The following is a 12,008-nucleotide window of genomic DNA, read 5'->3' on the forward strand; positions in this document are numbered from 1 at the left end:
ATTTGTGGCTGTTGTAAAGGGTGATGTTTCTCCGATTTCTTTCTCAGCCCATTTGTCATCTATGTAAAGGAGGGCTACTGATTTTTTTTCTTTTTGAGTTAATCTTGTATTCTGCTACATTACTGAAGGTGTGTATGAGTTGTAGAAGTTCCTTGGTAGAATTTTTGGGGTCACTTAATGTAAACTATCATATCATCAGCAAATAGAGCTTGACTTCTTTTCTGATTTGTATCCCTTTGATCTCCTTTGGTTGTCTTATTGTTCTAGCTAGAACAACCTTGTCTTGTTCCTGATTTCAGTGGGATCGCTTTGAGGTTTCTCTCCATTTAGTTTGATGTTGGCTGTTGGCTTGCTGTATATTGCTTTATTGTGTCTATTGTAACCCTGCTCTCTCCAAGACCTTTATCATGAAGGAATGTTGTATTTTGTTGAAGGCTTTTACAGCATCTAATAGCTCATGTGTTCTTTTTTTCATTCAGTTTGTTTATATGGTGGGTTACATTGTCAAATTTGCATATGTTGAACCATCCCTGCATCTCTGAGATGAAGCCAACTTGATCATTGTGGATGATTTTTCTTATGTGTTCTTGGATTCAGTTTGACAGTATTTTATTAAGTGTTTTTGCATCAATGTTCATGCGTGATAATGGTCTGTAATTTGTGTGGTTTGGGTATCAGGGTAATTGTAGCTTCATAAAAAGTTTGACAGTGTTCCTTCTGTTTCTATTGTGTGAAACAATTTGAGGAGTATTGGTACTAGTTCTTATTTGAAAATCTTGTAGAATTCTGTGTTGAAACCATCTGGCTCTGGGCTTTTTTTTTTCTTGGTTGGGAGACTTTTCATGACTGTTTCTATTTCTTTCTTTTCTTTCTTTCTTTTTTTTTTTTTGGTTTATTTGAGACAGGGTTTCTCTGTAGCTTTGGAGCCTGTCCTGGAACTAGCTCTTGTAGACCAGGCTGGCCTCGAACTCACAGAGATCCGCCTGCCTCTGCCTCCCGAGTGCTGGGATTAAAGGCGTGCGCCACCACCACCCGGCCTGTTTCTATTTCTTTAGCAGTTATAGATCTATTTAATTTGCTTATCTGATCTTGATTCAAATTTGGTAAGTGATATTTATCCAGAAAATTGTCCATTTCCTTTAAGTTTTCCAATTTTGTGGAGTACAGTTTTTTGAAATATGACCTGATGATTCTCTGGATTTCCTGTGTCTGTTGTTATGTCTCTTTTTATTTCCGATTTTGTTAATTTGAGTATTCTCTCTGTCTTATGGTTAGTTTGGATAAAGGTTTGTCTATTTTGTTGATTTTTCTCAACAAACCAACTCTTTGTCTCATTGATTCTTTGTATATTATTTTTTTTTGTTTCTATTTTGCTGATTTCAGCTCTCAATTTGATTATTTCCTGCCATCTAGTCTTCCTGGGTGAATCTGCTTCTTTTTGTTTTAGAGTTTTCAGGTGTTCTGTTAACTCACTAGTGTGGAATTTTTCTAGCTTCTTTTTTTTTTTAATTGAGAAAAGGAAAATAAGTATTTGCTTCCTCCCAGCCTCCCCTTTCCCTTCCCCTCCTCCCACCCCTCTCCCCCTCCCCCAAATTCCTCTCCCCCTCCCTCTCCAGTCCATAGAGCAGTCAGGTTTCCCTGCCCTGTGGAAAGTCCAAGGTCCGCCCCACTCCGTCCATGTCTAGGAAGGTGAACAACCAGACTGGGCACAGGAGATCGCTTCCTATGTATAACCCCAGAAGCACAGACATTAAGGGCAACATTGAATAAATGGGACCTACTAAAACTGAGAAGCTTCTGTAAAGCAAAGGACACTGTCACTAAGACACAAAGGCAACCTACTGACTGGGAGAAGATCTTCACCAACCCCGCAACAGACAAAGGTCTGATCTCCAAAATATATAGAGAACTCAAGAAACTAGACTTTAAAATGCTAATTAATCCAGCTTCTTTATGTAGGCATTTTGTGCTATGAACTTTCCTCTTAACACTGCTTTCATTGTGTCCCATAAATTTGTGTATGTTAGTTATGTGGTCATTTTTATTGAATTTTAGGAAGTCTTTAAGTTCTTCCTTTTTTCTTCCTTGACCCATTGATGATTCAGGTGACTATAGTTTAATTTCTATGTGTTTGTGGGCTTTCTGAAATTAGTGTTGCTGTTGGATTCTAATTTTAAGCCATGGAGATCTGATAAGATACATGGGGTTATTCTAATTTTTTTTTTTTGTATCTTTAGAGGTTTGCTTTGTTACCCAGTATGTAGTCGGTTTTCATGAGGTGCTGAGAAGAAGGTATATTCTTTTATGTTTGAATGGAATGTTCTATAGATGTCTGTTAAGTCCATTTGAGTCATAACATGTTAGTTTCCTTATTTCTCTTGTTAATTTTCTGTCTGGCAGACCTGTCCAGTGGTGAGAATGGGTCTTGAAGTCTTCCACTATTAGTGTGTGGGGTTTAATGTATGATTTAAGCTTTAGAAATGTTTCTTTTATGTATGAGGGTGCCCCTATATTTGGGGCATAGACTTTCAGTATTGGGATTTCCTCTTGATGAATTTTTTCTGTGACTAGGTTAAAATGTCCTTCTTTGTTTCTTTTGATTGATTTTAGTTTGAAGACTATATTGTGTTAGATGTTAGGATAGCTACCCCAGCTTGTTTCTTAGGTCCATTTCATTGGAAAAATTTTTCCTAACACTTTACTCGGAGGCGATGTCTGTCTTTGAGGTTGAGATTTGTTTCTTGTATGCAGCAGAAGAATGGATTCTGTCATCATATCCAGTCTGTTAGCCTGTGCCTTTTTATAGGTAACTTGAGTCCATTTATATTGAGGGATATTAATGACCAGTGATTGCTAGTTCCTGTCAGTTTTGTTTTTGTTGTTGATGATGTTATTGCTGCCTTTGGGATTTGCTGCGGTGTGATCATCTATTGTCTGTTTTTGTGGATGTAGCTAAAGTCCTTGGGTTGGAGTTTTCCTTCTAGTACTTTGTGTAGGGCTGGGTTCGTGGCTAGGTATTGGTTGTCTGATTCTGTCATGGAATATCTTGTTTTTTCCGTCACTGGTGATGGAAAGTTTTGCTGGGAATAGTAGTCTGGGCTGTCATCCGTGGTCTCCTAATGTCTGCATAACACTTAACCAGGACCTTCTGGCTTTCATTGTTTCTACTGAGAATACAGGTGTTATTCTGATAGGTCTGCCTTTATATGTTACTTGGCCTTTTTCCTTTGCAGCTCTTAATATTCTTTCTTTATTCTGTGGTGAAGAGACTTTTTTTTTTTTTTATCCAATCTATTTGGTGTTCTGTAAGCTTCTTGTATCTTCATATGCATGTCTTTCTTTAGGTTGGGAAAGTTTTCTTCTGTGATTTTATTGAATATATTTTCAGTGCTTTTGAGTTGGACTTCTTCTATCCCTATTATTTTTAGGTTTAGTCTTTTCATTGTGTCCCATATTTCCTGGATATTTTGTGTTAAGCTTTTGTTAGATTTAATGTTTTCTTTGATGAGTCTGTTTCCTCTATTGTATTGTCAGCACTCGAGATTCTCTCTTCCATCTCTTGCATTCTGCTGCTTATGCTTGCATTTGTGGTTCCTGATCGTTTTCTCATAATTACCATTTCCAGAATTCCCTCAGTTTGTGTTTTCTTAATTGTCTCTGTTTTGGTTGTCAAATCTCGAATTGTTTCTTTCATCTGTTCTATTGCTTTTTCTTTAAGGGATTTCTTGATTTCTTCCATTTTTTTGTTTGTCTTTTCCCCCATTTCTTTGAGGGAGTTTTTCATTTCTTCTTTAAGGGCTTCAAACATTCTCCTAAAGTTATTTTTTAGGTCATTTTCTTCTGCTTCATCTATATTGGAGTGTTTAGGTCTTGCTGTTTTAGAGCCACTAGTTTTTGTTGGTGTTGTGTGCTCTTTGTGGTATTGGGTATGTTCTCATGCTGTTTACCAATCTTTTTCTCTGATTGGTGTAGTTGGGGCTCTCTCTGGTGATCAGTCTTCCAGGTGCCAGTAGGCTCAGATGGTTGCTCCTTGTGGTGCAGTCAGTCCTACAGTTCCAGACACTCTGTTGGTCACTAGGTGTTCCTGGAGGTTGCTCATTGCTTGGCACTCCCAGAGATCGCTCTGCAATCCTGGAGAAGTCGTTCGGGCCTGCTCCCACAGTGGTAACTGGCTCAGCCTGTTTTTACTGAGGTCCCTGGCTCTGACCAGGTCTTACAGAAGTCTTTAACTCAGGCCTGCTCCCTCGATGGTTACTCCCTTGTACCTGCTCCTGTGGAGGTCACTGCCTCAAGCATGCTCCAGCAAAGGTTGCTGGCTCAGGCCTTCTCTGGCAGAGGTGGCTGGCTCGGGCCTGTTCTGCCGGATGTCCCTGGCTTGGGCCTGTTCCCACAGTGGTCCCTGCCTTGGACCGGGTCCTACAGAGGTCTCTGGTTCAGGCCAGCTCTCTTGGTGGTCATTCCCTCGTACCTGTTCCTGCAGAGGTTGCTTGCAAGGGCCTGTTCCGGCAGAGACCATTGGCTCCGGCCTGCTCCCTCAGAGGACCCTGACTCTGGCCTGGTCCTGCAGAGGTCTCTGGCTTGGGCCTGCTCCCTCAGTGGTCTCTTCCTTGTACTTGCTCCTGTGGAGGTTGCTGCCTCAGGTCTGCTCTGGCAGAGGTTGCTGGCTCAGGCCTTCTCTGGTGGAGGAGGGTAGCTCAGACCTGTTTCTGTGGATGTCCCTGGCTTTGGCCTGCTCCTGCAGAGGTCTCTGGCTCAGGCTGTTCCTTTGGCGTTGCTCCCTCTTACCTGCTTCTGCTCATGGAGTTCCCCTGTGACTCTTGTCTCCAGGTGATCGTCCTCACATTCCTGTTCTCACTGAAAGCGAACCAGACACAGTGGCTTAGGGATTCCGATTTACTTAGAGGTCATGTCACTTGACTGATCTCTGCCCAGGAGCCCAGTGCTGTTCATGTATGTTTTCAAGGCTGACCATTTGGTATGGGATAACCAATTGTTGTTCTCTTGCATGGGAAAGACTGTCTGTCCTGATCTCAACACTCCTTTTTTCCCTGTAAGTTCTTTGTGAAGGGTTGAGGCCTTTTGAGCTTTCCCCATCTGTGTTAACATGTCTATTAGTGTGTTCCTTGTTCAGGTTATATATGCACAGCCATCTTGGTGAGACTTCATGGCTTTAGCTAGGATTCACAACCTTTCAGCAAACTCCTCTTCCTTGGCTCTTTAGTCTTTTTGACAGCTCTTAGTGATGCCTGAGCCTAAGTTGCAGGAGCTCCATTGTAGGTGTTTCAGTTGAGATTGGACTCTACAACTCTGCAATTCATGGGTTATAGTTTTCTGTTAGTGGTCTCTATCTGTTGCATAGAGAAGTTTCCTTGGTGAAGGGTGAAGACTAGACTTCCGTGGGTCTAAAGACAAATATTTAGAATGTAGTTAGGGATTATACTGGTTTAGTAAAGTGGCAGTTGTTGATACTCCTCCAAGATCCAAAGCTTCACTCGTGTTGGGGAATTGGCTAGGTTTCTAGAACTAAGGTATGATTTCTCTCTTTTGGGCAAGTCTAAGCTTTTTTATTTATTTATTTATTTATTTATTTATTCATTTATTTATTTATTTTAGTTTTTCGAGACAGGGTTTCTCTGTGGCTTTGGAGCCTGTCCTGGAACTAGCTATGTAGACCAGGCTGGTCTTGAACTCACAGAGATCCGCCTGCCTCTGCCTCCCGAGTGCTGGGAAAGTCTAAGCTTTTAAAGCTGATTTATAAACCTATAAAAAGATTTCATATTGCTAGGCAGTGGTGGCGCACACCTTTAATCCCAGCCCTTGGGAGGTAGAGGCAGGCAGATCTCAGTGAGTTCGAGGCTAGCCTGATCTACAAAGCAGGTTTCAGGACAGCCAGGATTATTACACAGAGAAGCCCTGTCTTGGGGGTAGGGGAAGGGTGTAAAAAAGATTTCATATTAGCATCAGATGCAGGTTAAGTTGGTTTTCTGAAAGTGGGTGATACCAGGGTGTGCATTTGAGATGTACTGGTTTGCATCTTGGCTTATGATAAGCTGAGTTGGAAGATCGTGTTCTTTGTTTTCCTTGAAGGAAGATTCTAGGTGTACTCGTCACTCTCCAGTTCTCTTTGTTGTCACATCTCACTTGCTTCAGAAATACTCATTTTGTCTCCTTCTTATGAATATGTAACTTTGAATACTAGCGTCCTGAGAGAGGGGAGATTTTCTTATCTAACCTCAGTAATAACCACAGCATCACAGAAAACATTCTCACAACACATCAAGCAATCAGATAGCCAATAAATCTATTCTCCTGCTAAATTCCACACCCTGGGTGGGGAGGGTGGGTATGCTCATATTTGTTACTTACTGGGGAACATGACACTTGGTCTTTGAAGTGCTTATTTATTTTCTATGTTGTAGCTGCCAGTCAGCCAGTTGTTTGCAAATAGTGGAGTAAACGCTGCTGAGAATGAGTTACTTTTCTCTGTGGTACCCAGGAAATCAGGTGCAGTATGGTTGTCTTTATTTATGTAGCCATTTATTTTCTTTCTAATGAGGAGGTAATTTTCTTTATCTCTTCCACAAGTTAAGGAGTACCCAAGAGAGGTGGGAGACTTGGTTTGCAGTCATTGAAATCCTGTTTGGTACCAGGTGATCCTTTCATGAGCAGCCATCCTCCTTAGAGGAAACCCACAGACTGCGCTGTTTGAGCTTCCCCAACTCATCTGTGGAGTTGCTCCTAAGCCTCACTTGAGGGATCTTACTGTGGTTCTTTTCACTGCCCTTCCCTGGTGGGGTAGATAGAGTCTGATATGGTAGATAGCCAGGCCTCAGTATGTGCTTTATTAACATGGTGCCCCTTTGTGGGGTAATGGCAACAACTCTGCATCAGGATGTAAGCCCATCATGGGAAGGTGGCCATTGGAAGCATGCAGATAGGCCAATTCTACATTACTAAAAGCTTCAACTGGTAGCCCAGTTATTAAAAATAGTATTTAATGCAGTAAATTCTAAGGTAATAAAAGAATCTGGATAGTTCTTTGGAGCTTATTGTAATAGGATTGTACCCAAATCACACTGACTTCCCATTCCTCCCAGGTCTGCCCCACACCCTTGTGAACTACTCCCATCAAAAGAAAGAGAAGATGAAAAGGAGCAGGGAGGGGGGAGTCCATTCTGTGTTGCCCAAATACTGGAGCATGGTCAGACTCCCAGTAGCCAGCCCACTAAGGAAGACTGAGTCTTTCCCCACCCGCACCTCCGCCCGAAGCCCTCCGCTGTGGAGAGCTAACATCAGCATTATTATGGCAGTTTGTAAGAGTTGTCTTTAATGGCTTTCTGTCTAGGCTGTTACTTTTTTGGGTTGGGGTTGTCATAGAAGCCTTCTATGACCCTCTTTCTCAACTCTGAGTCTGCAGTCATCGATACCACTACAAAAGTACCTTCCTTGCCCTTTACTTGACATATGTGTGTGTGTGTGTGTGTATACAAAGTTATTTTATTCTTTCAAATTCAACAGTCTTAATTTGTGTGCTCCCAGCTTCCTCACTGTTAAAATGTTCCTAACAGTTCCTTACAGATAAAGTTCTGCATCTGTAATTGAAGTCAGTATTCTAATACAGATGTTTAGAATCTTAGTTGTTAATTTCACCGCAAAGCTTGGCGGGTAGAAAGGGAGGGAGAGCCTTTAACAGGAGGGAGGGCAGCAGCCCCCCAAATTCCTTTAACATCACAGTTCAAGCCTGGCTACCTCCTAAAACATTGCTCATTATTATTGATTAAGGACACATTTAGTCAAATATAACTGTCTGATAAACTAGAATTTTGAACAAAAAAATGCTTTAAAATTCTAATAACTGTGCATACCCAGTAAATTATTCTTACTTGAATTTCCACGGCTGTGTAGGGGAGGGTTCCTAAGTACATAATTGCATAAGAGAGCCACCCAGCTTCCAGAGGAGCCATTCTAGTGAATTGTGTAAATAATATGTTTTAAAAACACAGCCTCTTCACATAGGAATTTAGATTTTCCAGATATGGAGGAGCTTTGTACCTGTGAGACTAGAATCAACCCTAAAAAAGCCTTCCTAATTATGACTTTACCAGAGAGACTAGAACAACCCAAAGCAAATTAATACATAGCTTTTTTTCAGCTTTCTATAAAAACATTTTCACTGTTCTGCTTTAGTACAGAAAACAAAAGATCTTAAAAGCCACTGGCAAGACATAAGAATGAAATAAGAAACAATTTTCTGTTATCAACATTCTAATTTTCCTAATTGCCAAATACTTGTGTTTTAGTTTTCATTTGTATTATTAACGTAAGTTAAATCTGGCACTTGGCTAAGTTTGCTGTAAGATTTTCCTAAACTGGGGAGGTGTGCGCAGGATCGAAGTTCAAGGTCTTCATTGGCTATATAGTGAGTTCCAGGCCAACCTTGGGTACATAAGAACGTGTCAAAAAAAAAAGTTTCCTGTCAGTTGTACAATAACCCATGTGTACTAGAGTAGTGAGCAAGGCTTGCCAAGGTTATAATAAGAGCAGATGAATTTTTGTTTGTTTTTGTTTTTTCGAGACAGGGTTTCTCTGTGGTTTTGGAGCCTGTCCTGGAACTAGCTCTTGTAGACCAGGCTGGTCTCGAACTCACAGAGATCTACCTGCCTCTGCCTCCCAAGTGTTGGAATTAAAGGTGTGCGCCACCACCGCCCGGCGAGCAGGTGAACTTTATGGCCATATCAAGCTAGCAATATTTCTTTTTTTGAGACAGGGTTTCTCTGTAGCTTTGGAGCTTGTCCTGGAACTAGCTCTTGTAGACCAGGCTGGCCTTGAACTCACAGAGATCCACCAGCCTCTGCCTCCTAAGTGCTGGGATTAAAGGTGTGTGCCACCACCGCCCTGCAATATTTTAATCTAAATTTGTGCACCACTGTCTGTCTTCTTTTCTTCTGTACCCTATACTGGCCTTGAATCTGCAGTAATCCTTTCCCTTCCCAGAGTACTGTAGTCAGGTGTGCGCCGCCCACGTGGTGTTGTCCAGTGATTTGTAGGTGTTTATAAATGTTAAGATGGGGCTGGCCAGGTGTGAGGGTACACACCCTAAATACTAGCATTCTGGAAGCAGGTGGTCTCTTAGAGTTCAAGGCCAGCTTGGTTGAGATAGCAAGTTACAGGACAGCCAGAACAGCTAGTAGAGAAACTGTGTTTCAAAGAACAAACAAACAAAATGCTGTTGAGGCTGGGGTGATAGCTCAGAGGTCAATACCACTCCCTGGCTGCTCTTGCAAAGGACCTTGGCTTAGTTCCCAGCACCTACACTGTTGCTCACAACCATCTGCAACTCTAGTTCCAAGGGATCCAGTGCCCTCTCCTGCCCTACTTGCACACCAAGCACTCATCTGGTGCACAGACATACATGCAGGCAAAATACCCATACTCAAAAAAATAAATAAATAAATTATTAAAAAACACTTATAAAAAGAATATTTTTAAAATGTTAAATTAAACTTTTAAATTTCATGTTTTTTACTAGATTATAAACTCTTTGGAATTATGTGTCATTATCAGTTGCTTCTGATTTCAAATGTCAAGTTGCCTAATTCTCCCTTTAAGGATGGGCAACTCTTAAAAGATACAGAGATTGTTCATGGAACTAAAGGGAAGATGTACAGTTAGACCCCATGAGGAGTAGACCCAGGTATCAATTATCTTTAGATCCCAAGACAATGATTTTTTTCCATATGTAGGATAGATCTCATTTGGGCATGGTTTATAGTTCTGCCTGTATGTTGCTGGATTTTGTCAGTATTTTGTTGTTGAGAATGCTGCTTGTATGTTCATATGAGATATTGGTTTGTAATCTTTATTCTGCTGCTATTGAGTTCATTCACCGAATTTTAAAGCTCTACTTATTTTCAATTCTAACACTTCCATTTGCTTCTTTGCTAGTACTTTTTATTTCAAGAGTGTTTAGCCTTAGTTATTGGAGCATTTTCATTCTAGCTATATTAAACTTTTCACAGTTCCAGCATTTCTGTCATTTTGGTTTTGGCTGACAGAAGTTGAAATTTTTGCCTTTTTGGTATGCATATCTGGGTTGTCATATATATGTTTTTTGAGACAGGTTTACTCTGTATCGCCCTCGCTGTCCTGGAATTTGATTTGTAGGTCTTGAACTCGAGATTCACCTGCCTCTGCCCCAAGTGCTGGGATTAAAGGTGTGCACTGCTACCACCACTTAAAAGGATCTGCATTTTATTCTAATTTCATAAAAATGGTTCTATTTTCTGATGCCCATAGTGTATCACCTACAGGTGCACACCTGTAATCTCAGAGCTTAGGGGAGGCTATGAGAAGAGAACTGTGAGTTTGTGGGTCCACCATCTTATCCCAGCTTTAAGCAAGCCTCTGCAGTCAGCATTGAGGTCTGTGTCTGTTGCTAATACTCGTGGCTGCCCTGGGATCTGGTTGGTGGACTGTGTTACAGTTTAGTTCTGAGAGTCTAGCTTGCTTGTTTGTTATATCCACCCACACGCAGCGTGGGGTAAACACTGGAGTTCAGTAGCCCTTCACGGGATTGCTTTCCTGGAGTCTTCTCCCCTGTCTGAGTATTGGTACTATCTAGTTTCTTAGGGTTACTTATTTCAGTCCTGTATCTAGAAAGGCAGGGATTTATTTAAGTCTGAAAAATGTTAATAATTCATGTGGGAGTAAATGATGAAAGGGATAAGGGGCAGGGGTTGGGGTGGTGGGAAGCAGTGAAGCTTTGCCTCTCCCTTCTGGTCAAAGGAGTGGGCCTCTTTCAGAGTTCTGTGTTCCTGTGGGTCACTGTTTCTTTGACTTTTATCATGGGATTGCTTAGAGATATGCAGAGAATTTAAAGAGAAATGTGAGATTTTTTAATTCTCTCAGGATACACTACAGAACTTGAACTAGAATTAGGCTTTTTCTGGAGCTCTGTACCTACACTGATGCTCACTTTTGGGTTTCAGGCTGCAGTTCCGGCTGGTGGATATTGGAGGAATAATAAAAAGGTAAATTCATTGTTGGTTCAGTACTATGTTAAGGTCCTCTTCCCACCCACTTGCTACTATTTACTTTTCAGAGGCCTCTAATAGCTGTTCCATGTGTTCTGGTCATTTTTGTTATCTGAATTCAATGGTAGATACAGGAGGCATGTGCTTACTGTGTCATGCATGGAACTAGGACCCTCTTTAGTCACCTTCTGATAATTATGCTGGTCAGCAGTACATTCTGCAGCTTCAGTCTCTTAAACTACAATCATGCGCCACCATACACTCTGTCCTGATAACAAGAGTACTTAAAAAGAGTATGTGGGCTGGAGAGATGGCTCAGAGGTTAAGAGCATTGTCTGCCCTTCCAAAGGTCCTGAGTTCAATTCCCAGCAACCACATGGTGGCTCACAACCATCTGTAATGGGGTCTGGTGCCCTCTTCTGGCCTGCAGGCATACACACAGACAGAATATTGTATAATAAATAAATATTAAAAAAAGAGTATGCGCACTGTGCTGGTGGGTGTGGTGCCTGGGTTAAGTCATCAGGCCAGCTTCATTTCCTGCATTCCCCATTCCCTTGTGCTGACTTTTCTCAAGTACCTGAAGGATATGTGTTAAAGTCTCAAACTGTGGTTACAGAACTGTATGTTCTCCCTCCTTCCCTTTCTTTTGTGCATGATACTGATTTCTGGGCCTCACACATGGTAGATAAGATAAAGCACTGAGCTATAGCCCCTATTTTGCTTATCAGTTGGAAGTTCTATTATTAGGGAGATTGAAATACTTTAAATTTTGAAGCAATTTCAAAGATGTGAAAAAAGCAGTTCACATTTTTATAATGTGTTTTGACCCAGTATTCTTTATCATTTCAGCATGCATTCAGTGTAAAGTTATTGATGGTTTGTTTTACATTTTTAAAAAAAATTCAGTGGGTATTTAAACAGCTATGTTCAGAATATACCATCATTTATGTGCACAGTAGCCACAGGTGACTA

At 41.2% G+C, this 12,008-nt stretch overlaps 1 protein-coding gene across 11 annotated transcripts in view; it reads left to right on the plus strand.

The window, feature by feature from the left end:
• Btrc (beta-transducin repeat containing E3 ubiquitin protein ligase) overlaps window positions 1–12,008 on the plus strand; it is a 179,591-nt gene that overhangs the window by 39,903 nt on the left and 127,680 nt on the right. For 8 of the 11 annotated variants that reach the window (XM_075974209.1, XM_075974218.1, XM_075974211.1 and 5 more), the window contains exon 2: window positions 10,989–11,030. The exons of the other annotated variants lie outside the window; for them this stretch is intronic. In XM_075974209.1, coding sequence (XP_075830324.1) covers window positions 10,989–11,030 — 42 coding nt within the window. The remainder of the gene's footprint in view (window positions 1–10,988; window positions 11,031–12,008) is intronic. 11 annotated transcript variants of the gene reach the window in all.

This window comes from Microtus pennsylvanicus, chromosome 5 (genome assembly GCF_037038515.1).
Source record: "Microtus pennsylvanicus isolate mMicPen1 chromosome 5, mMicPen1.hap1, whole genome shotgun sequence".
Lineage (NCBI taxonomy): Eukaryota > Metazoa > Chordata > Mammalia > Rodentia > Cricetidae > Microtus > Microtus pennsylvanicus.